Raw genomic sequence first — 24,764 nt, forward strand, 5'->3', positions numbered from 1 at the left:
CTTTCTCTCAGGACCCTTCGGTCGCCTGCGAGGGGGACTCTGGATGCGAGGACTTAACACTCAGCCCTGACAGCAGCGTGCCTAATAGTCCTGTAACAAGTCAGCGAGAATGCACCTGTACTGATTACTGTATCCTACACAAAACCTCGAAAGGTTTTATCCCCACTGTTGTGCCCAAAGAGGTCTCTACTCATCCCTTGAAGAGTTATTGCATAGAGAGACCAGGTAAGGAGGAAACGTGTGCAACTGAGTGAAGTTACCAAATGTTACATCATATGCCAATAGGACACAGACGGCCTACCTCTTAGGTTGTGAAAATTTACTGAACAAGGGGTGTTATAGTCTTTATAATTGCCTAAATGACACAATGTTGTCTTACGATCATTTGCAGTTTCTTATTTGTAATTCTGATGTAGAATTGTGTATACTATACTGTAATGAAATGTGTTTTGTCTGTTTGAAATTATGTACATTTTTTAATTACTATATCAATTGTGTGATAGCTTAAATAGCTATTTTGGACCAGTTCATTTCATAATTTGTCAGCACTGATGGCACCACTAGAGCCACTGATCCTTCAGTATGTGAGTTAACCACCAGAGGATGCTGCGACTCAACACTTGCTACTATCTATAGGAGAAATTGGCGAGGTGCAGTTTCTTGGATGACAGTTTCAGCTATATGTAATATGTTTAAAGTAGTTTAATAATCCTGTAATTTCTATGTCCTTTAATTTGTCTTGGATTACATACTTGTTCGCTATTGTAAATAAAATAATACATTGGTATGGTTTATATGTATCGTTTACTATTTCGCAAAACAGTGGACGACTAAACTATAGTTATCAGTAGAGGCAATTGCAACAATATATATGTATAGCCCACCAATGGTTTTAAATTTGCTTAATCTTTCATTCTTTGTGCAATTTCAAAACATACGCGCGTGCTACAAATGAACAAGAGTAAAATGTGTTGTTGTGATATGACGTCACGTTTCGGAAATGAACTCAGTACGTAGCTAGCTTGCTTGAGGACTTCCATCCATGTCAGCAAGCAACCACTGGCCAGATAGTGAGTATCTGCCTGTGTTGCATTAACTGTCAGTTAGTTGTGGGAATGGTGAAAGTCAGGCAATGGTGACCTTATACTACTAACGTTATCTAGGCAGCTTAGCGTTGTGCGGGTAAGATTCACTTTCATGCTCGGTGTTTGGTCTGACACAGTCAGCAGCTAGCACTGGTACTAGCTAACGTTAGCTATATTGCTACCTTAGCACATCCGTGTGTGCAGATGTCTTCTTAAATTTGGCTTGCAAAGATGTCTAATTTATATTGATTGACAGACCAACACTTTTCAAACTGTGGCAGCCCTAGCCCACTAAACTCAACGATGATGGAGTTGAGCAGCGTCTAGTTGTGGGCGGACGGGAGTTCCGAGGTCATTTTCTTTTTTTTAAATACTACGGATTTCAGCACTCAAAGAATAGTCCGCATTTACAAATGATATTATCCTGTGTACATGCGGGCTATTCTTTGGGTTCTGAAATCCGTAGTTGTTTATAAAAACGTTATTTTATGTGACGTCGGAGCTGCAGTCTGCCCACGCTAACGTTAGTCGGGGCTCAAATAACTCAACGATTTATGATCTTAGTCGGCTAAATCTGGCTAGGCCTATGCTTCTGCATCCATCTCTTTACATTACAGTAATGTTACATCTAGAAGGATTGTTAATTTAACATAGCAATAATGTTGGTTTTGGTTATCTGCTAGGGTATTACCACCGAACTGTGCCATACAGGTCAGACCTTGACAGAGGATGTTGGCCAGGGTTCCCCAACTCGCGGTCAGTTATTTGTCCCCCTCCCAGTTTTCTGAACAATGAAAAACTTTTTTAAAAATGTTTTTTTGTTTTAATTGTTGGACATGAAAGACTGTTAAAACAAAAGCAAATCAGCTCCACGTTATTTTAATTTAAGAAATCTGTTCCAAAGTTTTCCCACGCATAATAGCAAGATACACTGTATTTGATCGTATACAAATGTCAATGTTTGGGCTTCTTGCGGTCAATTTTTAGTCCACAAATTGTTTGTAATTATGTCTCGGCCCCCTGACCAACCGCACAAGAAAGAAAACAGCCCGCTACTGAATCTAGTTTCCTGATGGACACCAATTACCCACACACATACAGAAGGCTACAGTCCTCCTGAGAGCTGTAATATTAAAGGGTCATAGAGTACCACAGTCATTATACCCATAAAACCTAGCAGAGAAACGGTTCCAATTGTTTTTCCACCATTCATTCTTTCCATAGGTGATTTTAGAAACACTTAAAATAAGAGCTTTGTTGACGTTTTGCGTGACGTTTTGAAAACCGTGTCGATCTCTCTAGGTCTAGGACAAGGTGACTTTTATCAATATATTCGCCTGGATTAACCCCCCAAAATTGAAATGCTAATTAGCTGCTAATGTGGCTATCATAAAGAACTACAAATGCCATTATGATCTGAGCGAGACTGTCGAATAAAGCCGAAGTTAAGAATATCTGGATTACCTATCTAATGTTAGTTAAATGTAGTAATGAATAAATTGGCTACATTTCTTTAAATTGACAATTCTGTGAACTGTCTTGTGCAAGTTTTAAATTGACCTGTTAGCAAAGGTGTCAGCTAGAGATGACGTGTAGGACCTTTCAGGGATTTGTAGTTTTGCATGTCTACTTTGCTGCTAATTAGCATTTTTTTATATGAGAGTAAATAGAGCCAAAAATACACTACCGTTCAAAAGTTTGGGGTCACCTAGTAATGTCCTTGTTTTCCATGAAAACATACATGAAATGAGTTGCAAATGAATAGGAACTATAGTCAAGACGTTGACAAGGTTATAAATAATGATTTTTAATTGAAATGATAATTGTATCCTTCAAACTTTGCTTTCATCAAAGAATCCTCCATTTGCAGCAATTACAGCCTTGCAAAATTTGGCATTCTAGTTGTCAATTTGTTGAGGTAATCTGAAGAGATTTCACCCCATGCTTCCTGAAGCACCTCCCACAAGTTGGATTGGCTTGATGGGCACTTCTTATGTACCATACGGTCAAGCTGCTTCCACAACAGCTCAATAGGGTTGGGATCTGGTGACTGTGCTGACCGCTCCATTATAGACAGAATACCAGCTGACTGATTCCTCCCTAAATAGTTCTTGCATAGTTTGGAGCTGTGCTTTGGGTCATTGTCCTGCTGTAAGAGGAAATTGGCTACAATTAAGTGCCGTCCACAGGGTATGGCATGGCGTTGCTAAATGGAGTGATAGCCTTCCTTCTTCAAGATCCCTTTTACCCTGTACAAATCTCCCACTTTACCATCACCAAAGCACCCCCAGACCATCACATTGCATCCACCATGCTTGACAGATGGCGTCAAGCACTCCTCCAGCATCTTTTAATTTTTTCTGCGTCTCACAAATGTTCTTTGATCCGAACACCTAAAACTTAGATTAGTCTGTCCGTAACACTTTTTTCCAATCTTCCTCTGCCCAGTGTCTGTGTTCTTTTGCCCATCTTAATCTTTTCTTTTTATTGGCCAGTCTGAGATATGGCTTTTTCTTTGCAACTCTGCCTAGAAGGCCAGCATCCCGGAGTCGCCTCTTCATTGTTGATGTTGAGACTGGTGTTTTACGGATACTATTTAAAGAAGCTGCCAGTTGAGGACTTGTGACGTGTCTGTTTCTCAAACTAGACACTCTAATGTACTTGTCCTCTTGCTTAGTTGTGCACCAGGGCCTCGCCTCCCACTCCTCTTTCTATTCTGGTTAGGGCCAGTTTGTGCTGTTCTGTGAAGGGAGTAGTACAAAGCGTTGTACGAGATCTTCAGTTTCTTGGCAATTTCTCGCATGGAATAGCCTTCATTTCTCAGAACAAGAATACACTGACGAGTTTCAGAAAAAAGTTATTTGTTTCTGGCCATTTTGAGCCTGTAATCGAACCCACAAATGCTGATGCTCCAGATACTCAAGTAGTCTAAAGAAGGCCAGATTTATTGCTTCTTTAAAAGAACAACAGTTTTCAGCTGTGTTAACATAATTGCAAAAGGGTTTTCTAATGATCAATTAGCCTTTTTAAAATGATAAACTTGGATTAGCTAACACAATGTGCCATTGGAACACAGGAGTGATGGTTGCTGATAATAGGCCTCTGTACGCATATGTAGATATTCCATAAAAGACCTGCCGTTTCCAGCGACAATAGTAATTTACATCATCGACAATGTTTAAATTGTATTTCTGATCAATTTGATGTTATTTTAATGGACAATTTTCAAAATTCAAAAGGCACTCGCATATCTGAGAAATCTAAATTGCAGGTGCATGGCAACAATTAAACAAGATGAAGGAAAAAGGAAACCGCACACTGCTCTTGATAGTATCACCGATATTAAATAAGCTTACGTATCGGCCTCACGGCCTTCAACAATTTTCAAAAACAAGGACATTTCTAAGTGACTTTTATGGGTATCATGACACCTCCACTGTGGGGCTCTGTGGATAAGCTTGAACACAAACATTTAAGGAAGCTCTCTTTCTCACCTAGGCAAGACGTGTCACAACAGGAAACCACAATGATCTTAATCTTCATAAAATAATGTTGTTTAAAAATACAGATTCATGACCTTGTTTAAGTTTCCTAGAACACAGGTAATGTACTTTTATTGGCTAGTTTACTGCTTTGGAGGTTAGAGTAGGCTATGATTTCCTGTCTCTAGGACAGATGGCTTTGATTGTCCCAGTTAATTATTAACTTTTTTGTTTTTACAGTAAGAGCTGTTTTCTTCTAAATTGTACATTTCTATGTTCAAAGGGACATACCCTTCTGGTTTCTGTGGTTTATAGTTTTGTCATGGTGTTGTTGGAGCACTGCCTTCTGTGGCAGGTGTCTGGAGTGGAAAGTACCCTACACCAGGGATTATCAACTAGATTCAGTCACAGGCTGTGTTTTTGTTTTTTTCTTGAGTGGATGGTCAGGGGGCCGGAAAATAATAACAAATAATTTGTGCACTAGATTCTACTCTGCTGAAATAGTATGTGCATTACAGTATTTGCATTCTAAAGATATAATTCACAGGTAAGACCAATTTCACTATGTATTATTAATTTTGACATAAACATGAATTTATTTTATATTTTTGTATCTTTGAATAACTTTTAATGGAAGTTTTATGTTCCTTGTTTAGAAATTGTGGGCTCTATTTTCGGCTGGCGCTAAGGAGTTGCAAGTGTCAAAGCATGTTAGTAAGTGTTCGTTTGCAATTTCGTCATGTAAAAACTGGCGCACAATTGATTTATTTATCCAGTCAGTCAATAAATAATATAATAATACTCGTAGGAAAGGTTTCATCTTTGGCTCACAATCTGTAGATACTATACGATTAGAAAGGTTCAAAATGTATAAAACATCACAGCACAAATGAAAAATATATGGCACATGGAAACCAAACGAGTGGTCTATGGTGATAGGTGGGATGGGCTGAGCGTGGCAGAGGGGTGGGATTAAAGAGTTTATTTTCAGTAATGTATTGTTGTTATGTGATCATTTGTAGACTAAAAATGTACCGCAAGAAGTCCAAACATTGAAATTATTATGTTTTATTCAAATATACAGTACCAGTCAAAAGTTTGGTCACACCTACTCATTCAAGGTTTTGTCTTTATTTTTACTATTTTCTACATTGTAGAATAATAGTGAAGACATCAAAACTATGAAATAATGCATAAGGGATCATGTAGTAACCAAAAAAGTGTTAAACAAATATAATAAATATAATATTTGAGATTCTTCAAAGTAGCCACCCTTTGCCTTGATGACAGCTTTGGACACGCTTGGCGTTCTCTCAACCAGCTTCACCTGGAATACTTTTCCAACAATCTTGAAGGAGTCCCCACATATCCTGAGCACTTGTTGGCTGCTTTTCATTCACTCTGTGGTCCAACTTGTCCCAAACCATCTCATTTTGGTTGAGGTCGGGTGATTGTGGAGGCCAGGTCATCTGATGCAACACTCCATCACTCTCCTTCTTGGTCAAATAGCCCTTACAAATCCTGGAGGTGTGTTGGGTCATTGTCCTGTTTAAAAACAAATGATAGTCCCACTAAGCGCAAACCAGATGGGATGGCATATCACTGCAGAATGCTGTAGTAGCCATGCTGGTTAAGTGTGCCTTGAATTCTAAATAAATCAGTGAGGGACAGTGTCACCAGCAAAGCACCATCACACCTCCTCCTCCATGCTCCACAGTGGGAACCACACATGTGAAGATCATCCATTCACCTACTCTGCGTCTCACAAAGACACGGCAGTTGGAACCAAAAATCTCAAATTTGGACTCATCAGACCAAAGGACAGATTTCTACCGGTCTAATGTTCATTGCTTGTGTTTCTTGGCCCAAGCAAGTCTTCTTCTTATTGGTGTGTTTCAGTAGGGGTTTCTTTGTAGCAATTCGACCATGAAGGCCTAATTCACGCAGTCTCCTCTGAACAGACGATGTTGAGATGTGTCTGTTACTTGGACTCTGAGTAGCATTTATTTGGCTTGCAATCTGAGGTGCAGTTAACTCTAATGAACTTATCCCCTGCAGCAGAGGTAACTCTGGGTCTTTCTTTCCTGTGGCGGTCCTCATGAGAGCCATTTTCATCATAGAGCTTGATGGTTTTTACACTTGAAGAAACTTTCAAAGTTCTTGAAATGTTATGCATTGACTGACCTTCATGTCTTAAAGTAATGATGGACTGTAATTTCTCTTTGCTTATTTGAGCTGTTCTTGATATAATATGAACTTGTTATTTTACCAAATAGGGCTATCTTCTGTATACCACCCATACCTTGTCACAACACAACTGATTGGCTCAAATGCATTAAGAAGGAAAGAAATTCCAGAAATGAACTTTTAACAAGGCACACCTGTTAATTGAAATGCATTCAAGGTGACTATCTCATGAAGCTGGTTGAGAGAATGTCAAGAGTGTGCAAAGCTGTCATCAAGGCAAAGGGTGGCTACTTTGAAAAATATAAATTATATTTTGATTTGTTTAACACTTTTTTGGTTACTACATGATTCCATATGTGTTATTTCCACAAATAACACAAATAACCGGGCTCCCGAGTGGCACAGCGGTCTAAGGTACTGCATCTCAGTGCTTGAGGCTACACTACAGACACCCTGGTTCGATTCCAGGCTGTATCACGGTGTAGACCGTCATTGTAAATACAAATTTGTTCTTAACTGACTTGCCTAGTTAAATTGTAAAACATTTAAATAAACATTTCATACTTGATGTCTTGTCTATTATTCTACAATGTAGAAAATAGTATAAATAAAGAAACTCTTGAATGAGTAGGTGTGCCCAAACTTTTGACTGGTACTGTATATTTCAATAAAACGTTATCATTTCAAACATTGCTTACATTTTGTATATGATCAAATATACAGTATCTCTATTATGGGTGGGAATAATTTGGAACAGGTTTCCAAAATTAAAAATCATTTGGAGCTGATTTGCTGTTATTAGTCTTTAATGTCCAACAATTAAATATATATATTTTGGGGGGGGGGGGGGTTTGCTCAGAAAACTTGGGGGGGAAATAAAATGAAATACAGGCCAAATTCGGCCCGTGGGCCGCCAGTTGGGGAACCCTGCCCTACACAAAAAAACTGGATAGGTGCTGCTAGGGCTGGGCGCCATGCTGCTTGTGTTTCTATTGTTTTGATGGTTGCTTCTCTCAATGGACTCATTCACCAGTGTCTCTAAACCTTGTGTTTTCTGTTGTAGCTTAAGTCGACGATCACTTAGTCTAATAAAAGTAATTAATGAAAGGTACTTGCTACCATCATTTCATGATTGTCCCAGGACAATATTCTATAAGATAAACAACAGCTATTAATGTTTAAAAAATACATATATATTTAACCTTTATTTAACTAGGCAAGTCAGTTAAGAACAAATTCTTATTTAAAATGACAGCCTAGGAGCAGTGCCTTGTTTAGGGGCAGAACAACAGATTTTTACCTTGTCAGCACGGGGATTCGATCTAGCAACCTTTCGGTTACTGGCCCAATGCTCTAACCACTAGGCTGCCTGCCGCCCCATGCTATGTTGTTGTCTTAGGTCTCTCATTATATAGTGTTGTGTTGTCTCTTGTCGTGATGTGTATTTTGTCCTATATTTTTATTTAATATATTTTAAATCACAGCCCCCGTCCCCGTAGGAAGCCTTTTGCCTTCTGGTAGGCCGTCATTGTAAATAAGAATTTGTTCTTAACTGACTTGCCTGGTTAAATAAAAAAGCATGGCAGCAACACATGGCAAGACAGCATGGTAGCAACACAATATGACAACAATGTGGTAGCAAAACAACATGGCAGCAGCACAATATGGTAGCAGCACAAAACAGGGTACAAACATTCTTGGGCACAGACAACAGCACAAAGGGGAAGATGGTAGAGACAAAAATAGATCACGCAAAGTAGCCACAACTGTCAGTAAGAGTGTCCATATTGAGTCTTTGAATGAAGAGATTGAGATAAAACTGTCCAGTTTGAGTGTTTGTTGCAGCTCGTTCCAGTTGCTAGCTGCAGCGAACTGAAAAGAGGAGCGACCCAGGGATGTGTGTGCTTTGGGGATCTTTGACAGAATGTGGAGGATGAGGGCTGCAGTAGATATCTCAGATATTAAAGACCCTTTCTCTCTTGGAGTCTTACTTGAATAATGAAATGGTAATTTTAAGGAATTGGAACAACACCTGTAGTCATGTGTGAAAAAAAACATAAACAAGAACCCTCCCTGTGCGGAAGCAGCACGCCTAGTTTATCAGCTGTGGGTTACTCACTGTATGGTGGTTTTCTTTGTGTGTGTGTGTGTGTACGTGTGCGTGTGAGAGAGGGGAGGGAAAGTGTGGTGTAGCTTTGTTTTTTTGTTATGTGACTGTTGTTGTTCTGTCTCTGTACATCCTTTAAGGTATGATGCCGTTCCTATTCTGTCCAGCATCATCCTGTATTCCTCCCCTCCACCTTCTATGGTAAGAATCACCTGGACATCAGTTTGTTCCTCCACCTAAGAATGGAGGGCCCTCAAGCATCCCCAAAGCTTGGAAAGCAGCCAGAGGACTTCAAATTTGGTCGAATTCTAGGAGAAGGCTCCTATTCAACAGTAAGTCCTCATACATTTTCAATGGTGTTGTATTTTGTGTGTGGGGCTTACAGATTACAGTTGCAGTCATATTAATTACTTTTTATTTTCTATTGTTGGTAAAGGGTTGATGGATTGTTAAAAAAAAATCTTTGTTGATTGCAAACTTGTTTCAGGTTGTGCTGGCAACAGAACAGGCCACGGGGAAGGAATATGCTAGTAAGACACTACAAATATGTTTTCTCTGTTGCATGATGCTGATGATTCTCAAGTGGCGTTCAAGTGACTGTCCTGGATTCTGCTATTAACTTAAATGCATTTGTGCTGAACAATAATGCTCTTTGAAGTGAGGAAACTGGAATTTGATTCAGTCATAAACACAGAGTGAAGCATATCGGTTTGAATTGTGTTTCAGTGAAGATTCTGGAGAAGATGCACATCCGGAAGGAGAACAAGGCACATTGCGTGACACGAGAGAGGGATATCATGTCAAGCTTAGACCATCCATTTATCGTCAAGCTCTACTTCACATTTCAAGATGTGAAAAGGTTGTGTATCCTTTGAAATAATCAGAACATGGGCTACTTCAAGACTTCTACATAATAATATCTGGTCTCATCTATTTTGTGATCTTAGTACCATTATCCTTAACTGCCTCCTGTTAGATTTTGGCATAAGCTATGCAAGAAATGGGGAATTACTGAAATACATTCGCAAAATAGGCTCATTCGATGAGACGTGCACTAGATTCTACTCTGCTGAAATAGTATGTGCATTACAGTATTTGCATTCTAAAGGCATAATTCACAGGTAAGACCAATTTCACTATGTATTATTAAGTTTGACATAAACATGAATTTATTTGATATTTTTGTATAATTTTTAATGGAAGTTTTATAATGTTCCTTGATTAGAAATTGTGGGTTCTATTTTCGACTGCCGCTAAGGAGGCGCTAGTGTCAAACGCACGTTAGTTTGCAATTTCGTCATGTAAAAACTGGCACACTGGCATTTTCCAGACCTAATGCCAGGTTCTGCAATTTACCTGTCTAACATCAGCTCGCTGGCGCTGAGTAAACATTTGAGGTTTTTGCCCTCTGCTTTTTCATTATTCACAATGCACATACTTGCATACTATATAAACATTTTTGAGAATCTGCCTAGCACATATGTAACGATACAATCGACAGGAGCCTAGTATTTTGTATAGACGTGCAAATGTTAGGGGTAAAGACACTTGAATTGAAAATATACTGCACATCCTAAAACATACACACATATGCCTACCTGGGTACTTAATTTCACTTGTTCAAGTATCGATCCCCAGCTCCAAAGAGCGCCTCTCATCTGGTTACCAAAGACGCACTCCTCCAAACATATTTAAATGATTCAGTCCTATAATGCAGTATCAACGGTAGGCCTAAGCTATATTTCGCTTATTGAGGACGTCCCTCACACATACAATTTACAGGAGCCTAGTATTTTTTTTATTAAGGAAAAGGTTGAAGCATAAAGACATATAAGCTAGGCTAGGCTCACTGTTGACTTCCAACAATGTTGACTTCCAACACTCCAAACATAGGCTACAGTAACGAGTCTGCTCAATAGCCTATGTTATTTAATAAACTTTAGTCTCAATCCAAAAGGGACCAGGACGAAAGAATATTCTGTGCCTCCAGCCAAATTGGAAATGATGACAATGCAAAGACTATCAATAACTAACAGACCTTGAGACAAACGCATGCAGTATTAAGCCATGGAACGCATTGATTGGCCAGTGAGTGGCCAAGCCCTCGTCACACCTACAACTTGTTCATTCATCAAAACCCAGCCCTTTTGCGCCACTGCCAGCTGTTGTAGTTATAATTCCGGCTGTGAAAATGGCAAAAGAAATTCTGACACACCCCTGAACCTATAGTGCTATCGCCAGCGCTTAGATTTACCACTGCGTTAGGTTTGTTAAAATGTCATGATATGAATTTTATTTGAATTCTTTATTTGATTTAAATGGTGTGGCTTTTTCTTTACAGGGACCTCAAACCAGAGAATATTTTACTGAATGAGGACATGCACATTCAAATAACAGACTTTGGAACTGCAAAACAACTCTCATCAGATAGTACACAAAGTAATTTAACACATATTTCTTTGTCTTTGTGTAATTTTCCTCCAGTTTGTTGATAGACTAAGTACAGTACATTGGTTTGTTTACCCCTTATCGTATTGTGGTTAACTTATCTATCTATACCTCTCTAAAGGCTAACAGAAAAGTGTTTTTGTTATTTATAGGGACATGCACAATGGTCTCTGTGGACTTCATAGATATGGAAGCAAATTGCTAGTTATACAGTGCTCAGAATATCATTTTAATAGGTATGAGTCAATAGTGCCATTTTAAGCATAATTGATTCAAGACATCTTCAGTGAAGGTACCAAATGTGTCATGTGAATAATTTGTCCATACTTATAGTTCATATGATTGTTTTATTTTGCAGACAGAGCAAATTCCTTTGTTGGAACAGCTGAGTATGTTTCTCCAGAGCTACTGACTCAGAAATCTGCCTGCAAAAGGTAGTTTGACTCGAATTCATTCAGTACCCTGATTTGAATCCAATATTCAAGTTATCTGTGTAGTTCTCTGTTACTGTATCACTTCTAGCCTCGCTTGCCATGCTTTATGCAGCTGGGAACAAGACTTGGGTATTTCTGGCCATGTTTACATCACTATGATAAAAACCCAACACTGAAAGAAGTTAACTGAATCTGTCATGTTTTCTGGTGTCTTTTAGCTCTGACCTTTGGGGTTTAGGCTGTATCATCTACCAGTTGGTAGCAGGATTACCGCCATTTAGAGCTGGGTAAGTTGCGTATCATACATTACTGTTTTCCTTTTAGTCAGGTAAAATATTTGCGAAGCGTCATTGTCAGGGGCTTTGCAGAAGCGCACTTTGTGATTTGGTAAACGATTTAGTCTATTTGTTATCGCTGTCTAAAAACACTGTGTGAAATAACAGGAAGTTATGGCTGTGTTGTTTATGACTTGTTTGTGTATTGAGTGCCTGGAGGCTTGAAGAAACCCCAGTCACTCTGTCACATGGCAGCAGCTTCATGGTTCAACTATAAACCAACACATTTACCTCAAAGCACTTTCAAAGCCAAGTACAGTGACAGTTGTGTATACTGTATGCATCTGCCACTTCCAGGCAATCAAGCCCCAAAGAAGACATCAATATGACACAAGTTCTAAAATGTGCCTTGCACTCTCATATGATCTTCTGTCTGTCCATGTGGTTGATGATGTTATTTGCTCACCAGGAATGACTACCTGAAATTCCAGAAGATTATTAAACTGGAGTATGAATTTCCTGATAAGTTCTTTCCTAATGCGAAGGATCTAGTGGAACAGCTTCTAGTGAGTCTAATCATATGAATTATTAAAATACATTCGGATGTTGTGCCATACTAAGACCCAATGAGTGTCATTATTAACTAAGCATTGCTTTATTTTTGTGGTAGTGCTTGGATCCCTCCAACCGATTAGGTTGTGAGGAGATGGGTGGGTACAACCCTCTCAGAGCCCATTTTTTCTTTGAGGCCGTCACATGGGAGAACCTTCACCTACAGACACCCCCCAAACTCACCCCCTACCTGCCAGCCATGGCTGAGGATGATGAGGACTATTATGGAAACGTATGTTTTTCCCTATTGACATATTATGATTAAAGGTTGACAAAAATCCTCGTTGACATATTGTTTCCTCAATATGTCAAATTGGCGTGTCCTTGTTTTGTCATCTGTAAACACCCTGATCGTGATGTGGTTCCATCCACAGTATGATGACCTCCTCAGCCAGTTCAGCAACATGCAGGTTGTCCAGTCCAGCCCCAGTCCCATCCCCAACTCCAACCCTACACTAAGGCCCAACAGCAACATTGAGCAGTACATTCATGACCTGGACAACAACTCCTTTGAGCTGGACCTGCAGTTTTCCACTGAGGTGAAGCGGCTACTGCTTGAGAAGCAGACAAGCAGAAACCCCTGGTAGGCCTGCAGCGATGTCCTTGCGAGCAAAACATGTTTTTGTGGACAGAGTGTCAGAAGACTGATTAACTGTCAATATTATCTCACCATAATATTGACACATACTGTAGTTGATGATCTCTTGCTCATCTGCTGGGATTCCTATGTTTACTTACAATATTTACACAATTCTATGTTTGATATCTTGTAAACATGAAGCACTTTACCTAAAGACAATACAACGCCAACAATAACATGATATACTGTGAACTGTATCAAGAAAGATTTGGGGAATTAAACTTTTTTATGTATTAAGGAATCAGTTCGTGGAGAATAATTTGATCCTCAAGATGGGACCAGTGGACAAAAGGAAGGTAAAGATTTATGTCATCCTAAATTACTGTACAGTAATGTTCTATTTTTCAGTTTGAAGGGGAGGAGTGAATGTCTTGATACTGTACTCTTCCAACACTAAAGCAACATACTGCCCTCCTCTGGCAGTTGTTTGCAATTGCTGCCAGGAATCAATTTGGGACATCTTGAACAATACTGACTTTACCTACAGGAAAGGGATTTATTTTTTATGTCTGAGAATCGCTCTCTGCTTTTACAGGGGCTGTTTGCACGTCGGCGCCAGCTATTGTTGACTGAGGGACCACACCTTTACTATGTGGACCCAGTTAACAAGGTTTTGAAAGGAGAGATCCCCTGGTCCCCCGCACTGCGCCCAGAGGCCAAGAACTTCAAGACCTTCTTTGTCCATACAGTAATGAATTAGTCTATTGCAATTAATAGCTCACCCTTAGCTAACAAAACTCACTTTATAAAACTATCAGTAACAGTGACCTATCCTCCTCTTTGCAGCCTAACAGAACATACTATCTGATGGATCCGTGCGGGAATGCTGACAAATGGTGCAACAAAATTCAAGAAGTGTGGCAAAAGATCTATAACACGCATTTTAACTCATGCATGTAGGTTGGGTACGCTATCTTTTGAAGACAGGTCTTACCCTGTAATGACAGGAGACAGAGAATGAAGTCTTTAATTCATAAATGATGGAAAACACCTAGCTGTAATGTAGCTTACAAGTTGGTTTCCCCATTACTCCACACATTTAATTTCTTGTAGGGCAGCAGGTTCAGGGCATGTTCCATTGTAATGCAGAATTTGATACATTCAGCTGGATCTAAAGCCATTCTGGTATAGAAAGGACCTATTATTCAAGGAAGTAGAATGGCTATTGCAACTATTCTAACTGATGATTTCTTAGGCTTGGATGGCCTCATGTCTGACATGGTGGCCTTGGTACTCTTGAGCTATTTGTCTTCTATAGCAGAGAATAAACTTTGGTCAAACCACATGGGCTGGTTCTGCTTTAAAAATTAGGAGTTGACTTGGATGTTGGTTGAACAGTTCATCAAACATGCAAAGGAGGATGTTGTAGCCTGTTTTTGACTGTTCTCATATCTGGGAGAAGTTGATTGTAAATGTTAGACAGATATTTTGTTAGTCTATTCTACCGACCACTGCTGTGATGTACAAAATGGGATGCAAGTAAAGTGAAAGATGTATATTTTGTATTTGTTTTAGGCTTCTATCCTTTGCTGATTCATTCTCATGTTATCCAAACAGTTCAAATGTGGTAATCATTTGGATAATGTCCCAGCTCCATGTTTACATAATTTAAATGTAAATCAGTTGAATGTAAATAGTTGATAATGGTAAATTATGATATTTTGCTACCTTTTGTTGTAATCTATATTTTATTTATGGATGGTGACATGGTTATGTTTTACATAAATATATGTGGGCCTGGCCTATTTTGTTGTGTGCAAGTTTTAAATTGTTAATTGGAAGAATGCAGCATATATATATATAAAGGTGGCTTGGTAATAAAAGCATGTGGGAATTTGGCAAACGTCCTGTGTTTATTTATACTTAGCTTGGGTGAAGGCTCAGTATGATTATTTGGGGACCAAACCTTTTCTGAAGTCATGGAGTTCCAACTGCAAAAATGATTATTATGAGAAGGATGCAGGGAGTGGGGGGATGGGTAGCACTAGCTTCGGTAGCCACAAAGTTATAAACCCCGCCCATTTCTACAATTTATTATCTTCAAATGTTATTTTAAAGTTAAGCTAAACTTTAACCACACTGCTAAACGTATGCCTGACCCTAATCTTAAATTAAGACCAAAAAATAAAACATTTGTAGCCAATTTTGACTGTGGAATCTGACGGATGTGTAATAAAAAACTGTGGAAACCGGTGGGTGGGGGTTGTCAAACTTGGATTACCGTACTTCATGACTATGCCTGGCCCAGTTTCCCGGCCCGCTTCAACTCAGTTCCTGTAACTTTAGCTAGCGACGCATCCAGGTTCGAGGCGCTGGGATGGCGGAGAAGAGCCCTGACTTAAGCGGCTCAGTTGACCAGTGTCCCGTCCTGTCTCCGGAACAGAGAATGCAATCACCTGGGATCGGGGCATCCAAATGGGTCCGTCTGAATGTCGGTGGGACATACTTTCTCACTACGAGGCAAACGTTGTGCCGAGACTCAAAATCGTTCCTGTACCGTCTGTGCCAGGCCGACCCCGACCTCGACTCTGACAAGGTATGGATATCTGTCTAGCTAGCTAACGTTACTAGCTAGTTGGCTAATGTTAACTAGCTAACCTCTGTCTGTTTCACACATCATGTGAATGTTCTAACGTTAATTTACGTTACCTAGTTAGCATATCCAGACCGATTTACTAACTAGTTAGCTAGTTATTTTAGTTGTTTAGCCAGGAAGTAAGCCAAACGGATAGCTAATTTAGATGGTCAACGTTAGCTACTAATGTCGTTACTAGTACAGGCTAGCTAGTTCAGCTGACCAACGTTAACTCTCAAAGAACTTGACTAACTAGCTAAATAACGTTAACGTTAGTTTGTTTTCCTGTTTTTAATCTGGATAATCCTCCTGACTACAGATCTACAGTAACGTTAACTAACTAACAAATATTAATTTGGAAGACAGCACGTTTCTACTCGTACTAAGATAGATAACAGTCGTGTAAATTTTATATAGTACAATACTAGTATCTGTCAACTAGCTAACAGGCAAGTTAGTTATCCAGCCAACCACAAACTGTTACTGTAGCTATCTAGCTGGTGAATATCAGAATAACGCCTACACGCAAATGAACCATTGAATACATTGTTGACAAAACCAACAAGTTGTGTGTATATATATATTTGTGTAAATAATTGGGCTTACAATATACAATTGTGCAAATGAGCCCAATCTGGAGAAGGAACGTTGCCCTTGTAGGAGAAAGTATGATAATCCACACGTTGAACGTGTTTACCATCCTGATTTCCAACCCTCAAAGGTCACCATGCATCATTTAACAGGAGGATGACATTTAAAAGCTGGCAAAAGACTTTACAAGACAAGTTTGCTCAGTCATACAGATGCAGTTGCAATGAATCTTGGGCTCTGAAAGATTCACAGTATCCCAGCAGAATAGTTTCATCCCAAAGTTATCTAGGATATTTACGAAACTATGCTGATTAGCATTCCTCATTTGAATTTGAGGTGAAAGTCTCCAATATCTGTAATATTCATGTGCCCAATGTAATGTGGTAAGGAGATGTATCTCTGCCCTCTGTATTGATTCTTGCTAATGATGGTGTGTGTGAAGGCTGGAGCAAGGCCGCTGTGGTGATTCTTCAGGGATAATGAGACCTGCTAAATGTCAGTTACCCCATGTTGGCACTGCTCCAAGCTCTGGACACAGAGCTGTTTTATCCATGGATTGGCTATTTTCTTATTATGCGATTGCACAGTTCTGTTTCGATGTTTGTCACTGTACAAAAATCGTCAATGGTATCTCCCCTGATTTGTTATCGATTGTCTGCTTTTCTCATTGTTATCGACTTCTCTTTCTTCAGGATGAAACGGGTGCCTATTTGATAGACCGGGACCCAACATACTTTGGTCCAGTGCTCAACTACCTGAGGCATGGGAAACTGGTGCTCAATAGAGGCCTTGCCGAGGAAGGTATGATGATAATGTCTTTGGGATATTCTGGGATATGCTGAGACATGTCTGAAGAGTTGTGCCATTCTGTTATCTTTGTTGCCGTTTCTTTTTCGCTCCAACACGTCACACGCTAACAATCACACTTATTACATTTAACACCACAGCAGTTCTCATTAGCATACATAGTTGTTTTCAATGATTGGGGTTTTAATAACTGGTTAAATACATTCTGTTCCCCTCAAGGTGTACTAGAAGAGGCTGAATTCTACAATATCCCTTCTTTGATCAGGCTAATTAAAGACAAAATCAGGGAGAGGGACTGCAAAACAGTTCAGGTGTGTGGGCTTGACTAAAATTGCCATTGCTATCTGGGTGATTTCCTTCTTCCCTGAGACTGTCCTGTTGTAATCACTAATACAGAGCTCTAGATATTAAAGGGGGCAGTGGGGTGGCCTTGGGGCCTCTAAGTACTGGCCAGAGGCACATCCTTGGCAAGCTGCCTCCCAAGGATCACCTCTGTTTACATGGTCTATTACTGCAATAACTCTGGGCACAAGCTCTGCTTAAGCTACTGGGATTTCCAGGTCTTGTTGATGTATTGGCATTAGTCCAGAGTCTCCTTACCCTTGCCAGGTAGATGAGGTCAGGAATTGGCACATACTGGCTATGCTTTGCTCTGGGGGGGATGGGTGATTTGTATGTAGCCTATTGAGAGCACTTGCTGCTCTGTTGCATGTGAATTAACATAGCCTCTTTCTCTCCACAGCTCCCTATCAAACATGTCTACAGAGTATTGCAGTGCCAAGAAGAGGAGCTAACACAAATGGTTTCCACCATGTCAGATGGTTGGAAGTTTGAGCAGGTAATTATCTTGAAAGGAAGAGATTGGGGAGTGTTCTGCCTCCTATTTTCAGAAATGTTCCTTTCGGCTGCACTTTGACTTGTGTTGGTTGATTTACTGTCCACGGATGATGCTGAGTTCAGTGTATAACATAAATACTATAATTGTCTTCATTTGTAGTCCTTGTGAAATACAACCTTGCAGCATAATTTGGTTACATAGCTGTTATTGTGGTACTGTATTTATTTTTGTGAAAGTCTGAATTGTCTGGCCATCTGCGAAAGGAGCTATGGTTGTGCCTGGTTCAAATAGACACTGGTTTCTGTCAGAGGCCAGGTTGCTAGAGTTAGATTTTGTCTGATGTTTATGGAACAGCAGATAAAGGGGATGTTTCTGTTCATTCAGGAGGACACCCTGTACTAGGTGCATTTCTGTTACTAGCCCCCTCTAGACCTTGCAGGGTGTTAGGGTCTTCCCCTCAGAGAGAACTCATGAGTGGGCTCAGGCTGCTACTCACGTTTCCTTTTTTGGGAGCCAGCAAGGTGACAGAATGTTAGGCATTCTGCTCGTGGCAACTTTGTGAAAATGGGAACCTACTGTATAGTGTAGTCTGTTTATTTGAATTAGCTACCACCTTAACGACAGATTTCACGCTGTGGTCTAATCCAAGGGATACTAAACATTCATGAGCAATGTAACAGCTCAAAGTGCTCAGGTGTCCTAGATAAAAGTCAGTGTTTGTTACTTTGACATAAAAAAAAGATCCTTAAGTAGAATAGAAATTGTCTACTGTAATCTGTTACATTATTTTGACTGTGCCTGGCAAGCTGTTGGAAATACTAGATTTCCCATGTGTGCATGCTTCCTGTAGTCCCTTAGAAACATTTCCCTTCTCATTGGTCCCCCCCACCCCCCTTTTTTTCTCCCTCAGTTGGTCAGTATTGGCTCCTCCTATAACTATGGAAACGAAGACCAGGCAGAGTTCCTGTGTGTTGTCTCTAAGGAGCTACATAACCAGTCATACGGCACAAGCAGTGAACCAAGTGAAAAGGCCAAGGTGAGTATCCCAGCACTGCAACAAAAACGTCTTTCATCAACGTCCTCACCATTGTTACAACCATGTATTGTGAGTTACACCAAGTTTGGTATACATGTTGTCTCACATGGCTTTGTCTAACATAAATGCATGCATCATTTTTTATTGGTCATGGATGCTGCAATTCCTTTCTCTGCATGCTGCATTTCCTGCAGAGGACAAGTACAACGATTGAAAGAAACATTTTGCCAATGAATGTATCTACCTTTGAATGTAAGGGGACAATGGGTGAGATTTTGCTTAGACCCCTGCCATTGTGGCCTTAAACCTTTCTCCAAGAGCCCCTTCATCCCTATGAGCCCATTACCTAGAGAGCATCCCGCTAATCATTATCTAGACAAGAGTAATGCCTCGATAATGATTTAAACTACTTTAATATTTAATGAACTTCTGTCACTAGCTTCTGCAGTTCATGGAATTCTCCATTGCTTTAGTCTCCCCGCTTTCCAGTCTCCTGGTAAAACAAATCCGTTCCTCAAAAAAAACGAACATTTTAGGCTTCTTCCTGCCTGTTAAATGCTAACTCATAGTACTTTTTGTCAAAGGTTTTTTGGAACATATGTTTAGTATGAAATAGGCCTAAACATCTTATTTTGCTCTGACTATTTTCTTTTGCAGATTCTTCAAGAACAAGGCTCTCGAATGTGAAGAGACTGTTCATTTCTTAGGATTGCGTCCTGCTATGATGTCCAGATATAAAGACACAAACTACATCACATTCTGAGGAGCGTTATGGCACGCTGAAGAAGCTGGCTAACTGCAGTCTATACATTGTACACACCATTTTTCTTTCAGACATCAAATCAAAATGTGCAATCGATAGCATTACTTGGTTTTGGGGCCTACATAGTAAAACTGGACTGTAGATTTTCACACAGAGAGAAGGGCCTTATCACTTATCATATTGTCCACAGCATTTAAACTTGGTCCATCATTTACTCAGGGTCTCTAATAGTGTTTTGGAAGATGCATTAGGTGTGCACTGTCTGGTGGGACATTATTTCAAACATCTGTGCGTACTACATTATGCCAGTCCTTCACATACAAAAATCAAACCTGAGAAATTCATTGGAAAGCATGTTTTAAAAGTTAAATATTTAAGACTATTTATATGGAGTTGTATAGATTCATACTGTCTTGTTAGAGGCGAAGACTGTATTGACAGTTTATTTATTTTTTACATATCTTTAAACCAATTATTTATGTCCATTTCCAAATATCCCTTCAACCTGCACATGATCAGTTTTCTGGAAGGAGGACACTCTTATTACTACTTCTACCAGGGTTCTTGTATGATAATGAGGTTGAAGTGATGTTAGGGAATGCCAGATGTTAAAGGACTAAAACTTGTCTTCCATCCCTGGACTCTGGCGTGTTTTAGTTGGGTTACCTGTTAGGCAGCCACTATGGAACTGGAACACATTTGTTATATTTTAGAGGACATTATACCTAGAGCCATTTGATAGGCACATTTTTTTTAACATTGACATATGACATTGACTGTTATCGGCTGGTGTTGCAAAGGGCCTGTTTTCCATTTTACGTGAGAAAGAAAAGCATTTTTGTCTCTTGCATGAATTAGTGCATATCTGCTTGTTTGTGTGTGTATACACGATCCTTACGCTTCTGCGGTTTGACTATATTGAGCTTTGACAGGGCTGTATACCAACCAAAATTACACCAAACTGGCAGTTTTCAATCATACAAGTTCTAAGATAAAATGCTTTGGTCATGTACTGATGAAAAGATTGGATATTATAATTGGTAGTCATTACCATGGTTCAATTTGTAGATGGTTGAGCTACTTATTGAATACATTAACATTGTCAGTATATGAAAACATTTCTTTTGGAACATGTTGCCTTTGTTCAATGACCAAATCAATGTCTGAATTTCAACTTTAATCTGAATTTCTTTTGTCAGGGATAAGGAAGTTCGGTAGACAACATGCATATCTATGAGGATTTGTACATAGAGGAAGTATAATAATATTCAGTTGTGTTATCAGTGTATGCTATTTCTTCCTAACACACACAGGGCTTTAACTAGTGGAATACAAGCTATAATCTCTGTAAAGGTCAATTGGACCCCTCCTGTTGCCTGATCAAGGTAAAGTTTACATGTCTAGTGTTTTATAATCCGGATCTTACTTACCTTGCCATTGTGACACAATGCTCTAATTTGGCTGGTTTAAACATCTGTATATTACTATGTTTACATATCCCAGATACCCAGGTAGTTGCTGTCAGCCATTTATCTAGTACACAGACGGATAGTTTTCCAACATTTTCCGTGGGCAGTTTTTCTTGGTCACCGAGTTGTCTTGTGGTGATAAGTGCCTCTTTTGCCTCTGAGGCTTCACAGTGCATGTGAAATCTGTTGTAGTGATGCCCATAACCACAAGGGCTCACTGTTTGTATCCACCCTGCAGTGACAGTGAAGACATTCTGAACAGTGTGTGCCATGTGTGTCTAGTGTGGTGTTCTTTGACTGCAGATTCTTAAACACAGAAGGGGGTGTCAGCCATTGCATGCTTGGCCTGATACACCTTCCACCATGCCCTCAGCTCTGTAGGACACCACTTCACTCCACTGTGACACTTCAGCTCCTGTTTGACTGTTATTTTCTAGAATGCTTATCAAGACACACATGTCATCCCTCTGAGGCTGCTATGGGTTTCTAAAGGGGCATTGTTCCAGTTTTCCGTTAAATGTATTTTAAAAATGAACAAAGGCAGACAATTGTTATTTGCTCCATTTGATTACTGCTGTTCCTATATATTAGTATCAAGTCTTTTATATTTTTTATGCTTACGGTGTATACATACTATATTATATACATGTAATAGCATGTTTTGACTGGGGATAATGAAAATTATGGTGATGCTAGACCTGGTGGATTTAATCAATAAATGGTAATGAATTCAACTCTTGTATTGTATTTCAACAAACTGTTGCCGAGCCATAGAGAAATACTAACCACATGGCTCTGTCATCAATATGTTAGATGTACTGTATAGAGCAAGGGTGCACTTGAAAGGAAATATGGTAATAACTAAACATCTTTAGACACTGGTAGGCCATCATTGTAAATAAGATTTTTGTTCTTAACTGACTTGCCTAGTTAGAGAAATATCAAATGACAGACTCAAGTTTGGTCCATCACAGAGTTAAATCATATTGAGCTACTGTTCAAACACAAAGCTCCATTCAGTAGTGCACAAACAGTACAGTATGAAGATGGGCAGAAACTGTTACTCATAGAGCCCCAAAGTGGAGGTGTCATAATACCTATAAAAACCTAGCGGTTAAACAGATAAATGGTTCCAATCGTTTTTTCCAATATTAATTTTTCCTATAGGGAAATTTAGAAACAATTCAAATAAAGGCTGTGTTTTGAAAAGGCTTACCCTGGTGTGATGTTCTGATAACCATGTAAATCTCTCTCAGATAAGGTGACTTTTATCAGTATATTCAGCTTGATTTTCTCTCAGATCTGAAAAAAATGCTAATTAGCATTAAAGTAGACATCATGCAAGACTACAAATCCCAGCATGCTCCTGCACGTCATCTCTAGTGAACAGGTATTGTGTCCATTTAAAACTTGCACAAGACCGTTCACAGAATTGTCCATTTAAAAAAATGTTGCCAATTCAATCATTACTACATTTAGCTAACATTAGATAGATAATCCAGAGATTCTTACTTTTGCTTCGATTCGGCAGTCTCGTCCAGATCGTCATGGCATTTGCAGTTCTTTATGACAGCCACATTAGTTAGCGTTTCATTTTTGGCGGGTAATATATTGATAAAAGTAACCTTGTCCTAGAGAAATTTACACTGTTATCAAAATGTCATGCCAGGGTAAGCCTACACGAAACACAGGCCTTAGTTAAAGTATTTCTAAAATCCCCTATGGGATAAATGAATCGTGGAAAAACAATTGTAACCATTTCTCTGTTTGACCACTAGGCTTTATGGGTATTACTCATACTTTATTTATTTTTCTTTAACCAGGCAAGTCAGTTAAAATGACGGCCTATCCCGGCCAAACCCTAACTCGGACGACGCAGGGCCAATTGTGCGCCGCCTTATGGGACTCCCAATCATGGCCGGTTATGTCCCTGGACCAGAACCAGGGTCTGTAGTGACACCTCTAGCACAGATGCAGTGTCTTAGACCACTGCGCCACTCGGGTGGTACTCTATAGAAATCCCCTATCACACTTGTAGGCAATGTCATCGGGTCTAATGGTCCAGACTGTGCATATACATGCTGTCAAAGGCACTCCTTCAATATCAAGTTGTTTTTTGGGTAAATTAACTTGTCAGTTTGTCACTTTCACGAGGTTGGAGTAAAACATGTTCCACTACTTAAGACATTGGCTCGAATCTAGGTTGTACATTTTCTCGAAATCTGAAGACACAACTAAGGAAGAATGTTTCACTTTTCTCATTGACTTCTCAAACCCCAAACCCTGGTCTGGTCTGATTGGTCTGTTTCGTAATCGTTCCCGGAAGTCTCGCGATGTTGCGCCTCTGGGTTTAGAAACTCTGTGGCACAACATTCTAGAACGTTCAGATAGAAAAACATAGAGGAACTCTGGTCAATCAATCTAACACTAAAGTTTAGGAGCCTACGATGCACCAAAGATGTTCTAGTTCCGTTCTGGTTGCTGGTTGTACCCTCCTAAACACGATCCAGGTTTTGTGAACAAACCTTGTTTGTGAAGGGATCATCGGTATTTGTTAGAAACGAAGTAGTGTGATTGTTGTCATCATAATGTTTAGCAGCTACTATAACGCTTATTAATGCATCATTATCTATTTCCACACAGAATTAAATATTTAAGTAGGAAAATACTCTCGAGTGATTCCCCAAAATATTGTCATAAACTAAGATTTTGCACACTGTCCTAGCCAGAAGATTCCAACCCTACTATTACACTTTTTTTTTACAGTGAGCTGCACTGGGGATGGAAAACTATCATGGTTAAATTAAGACAGCTGAGCCAGAGTAAGATATGGGTCAGAAAACGTACGTCAATGGAGGCATGGGGTATAGAGAGAAATATTAATGGTGTCTTTTTGTAGGCATTAACTCCGCCGTGGTCTGTTGGACAAAGCCTATTAGGAATATAAATGGCGTTTTTGTGGGGTTTTTGGATGAATGGCAAAAATAAGGTCTGTGGTAAACACAAGCTTAGGAGATCTTATATATTTTGTTCTATGAGATAATCTTCATAAGCTAACGTCACATTTTGTAAATGTTTAAGAATTGATGTTATAAAAAAAGCACAAAGGCTTCATAATTCATAAAAGTCATGTTAACGGACTGCTATTATCGTATAGAACAAAACGTATCAGATCTCTTAAGCCAGTGTTCACCTCAGACCTTATTTTCTGTGTTTATTCCAAGACCCTAAACTTTCCCTACTTATTTTTGAGTGGTGCAGTGGTCTAAGACACTGCATCTCAGCGCAAGAGGCATCACTGCAGTACCTGGTTCGAATCCAGGCTGCATCACATCCGGACGTGATTGAGAGTCCAATAAGGCAGTCCACAATTGGCCCAGCGTCGTCCGGGTTTGGTCAGGATAGACCGTCATTG

At 39.6% G+C, this 24,764-nt stretch overlaps 2 protein-coding genes across 6 annotated transcripts; both read left to right on the forward strand.

Annotated features, from left to right (window-relative positions):
* The first annotated feature begins 981 nt into the window (after positions 1 to 981).
* Positions 982 to 15,113, forward strand: LOC129833081 (3-phosphoinositide-dependent protein kinase 1-like). Of its 4 annotated transcripts, none has more exons than XM_055897368.1 (15): positions 1,009 to 1,070; positions 5,224 to 5,277; positions 9,002 to 9,193; positions 9,349 to 9,391; positions 9,588 to 9,725; positions 9,838 to 9,982; positions 11,203 to 11,300; positions 11,668 to 11,743; positions 11,962 to 12,030; positions 12,488 to 12,584; positions 12,689 to 12,862; positions 13,005 to 13,213; positions 13,509 to 13,566; positions 13,806 to 13,958; positions 14,057 to 15,113. In XM_055897368.1, exons 3-15 carry the CDS (start codon positions 9,104 to 9,106, stop codon positions 14,168 to 14,170), a joined length of 1,464 nt encoding a protein of 487 aa, XP_055753343.1. In that variant the 5' UTR covers positions 1,009 to 1,070; positions 5,224 to 5,277; positions 9,002 to 9,103; the 3' UTR covers positions 14,171 to 15,113. The 4 variants fall into 4 exon arrangements, with proteins under 4 accessions (XP_055753344.1, XP_055753343.1, XP_055753345.1 ...); XM_055897370.1 differs by having other exon boundaries at positions 1,010 to 1,070; positions 5,224 to 5,281; XM_055897369.1 differs by lacking the exon at positions 5,224 to 5,277 and having other exon boundaries at positions 982 to 1,070.
* A 272-nt stretch (positions 15,114 to 15,385) lies between these two features.
* Positions 15,386 to 22,083, forward strand: LOC129833082 (BTB/POZ domain-containing protein KCTD5-like). 2 transcript variants are annotated; one of them, XM_055897372.1, is made up of 6 exons: positions 15,386 to 15,806; positions 17,129 to 17,237; positions 17,463 to 17,554; positions 17,986 to 18,081; positions 18,992 to 19,117; positions 19,312 to 19,768. In XM_055897372.1, exons 1-6 carry the CDS (start codon positions 15,588 to 15,590, stop codon positions 19,420 to 19,422), a joined length of 753 nt encoding a protein of 250 aa, XP_055753347.1. In that variant the 5' UTR covers positions 15,386 to 15,587; the 3' UTR covers positions 19,423 to 19,768. The 2 variants fall into 2 exon arrangements, with proteins under 2 accessions (XP_055753347.1, XP_055753348.1); XM_055897373.1 differs by lacking the exon at positions 19,312 to 19,768 and adding an exon at positions 19,775 to 22,083 and having other exon boundaries at positions 15,449 to 15,806.
* The last annotated feature ends 2,681 nt before the right edge of the window (positions 22,084 to 24,764 follow it).

The sequence above is a fragment of the Salvelinus fontinalis genome, chromosome 34 (assembly GCF_029448725.1).
Source record: "Salvelinus fontinalis isolate EN_2023a chromosome 34, ASM2944872v1, whole genome shotgun sequence".
In the NCBI taxonomy this organism is placed as follows: Eukaryota; Metazoa; Chordata; class Actinopteri; order Salmoniformes; family Salmonidae; genus Salvelinus; species Salvelinus fontinalis.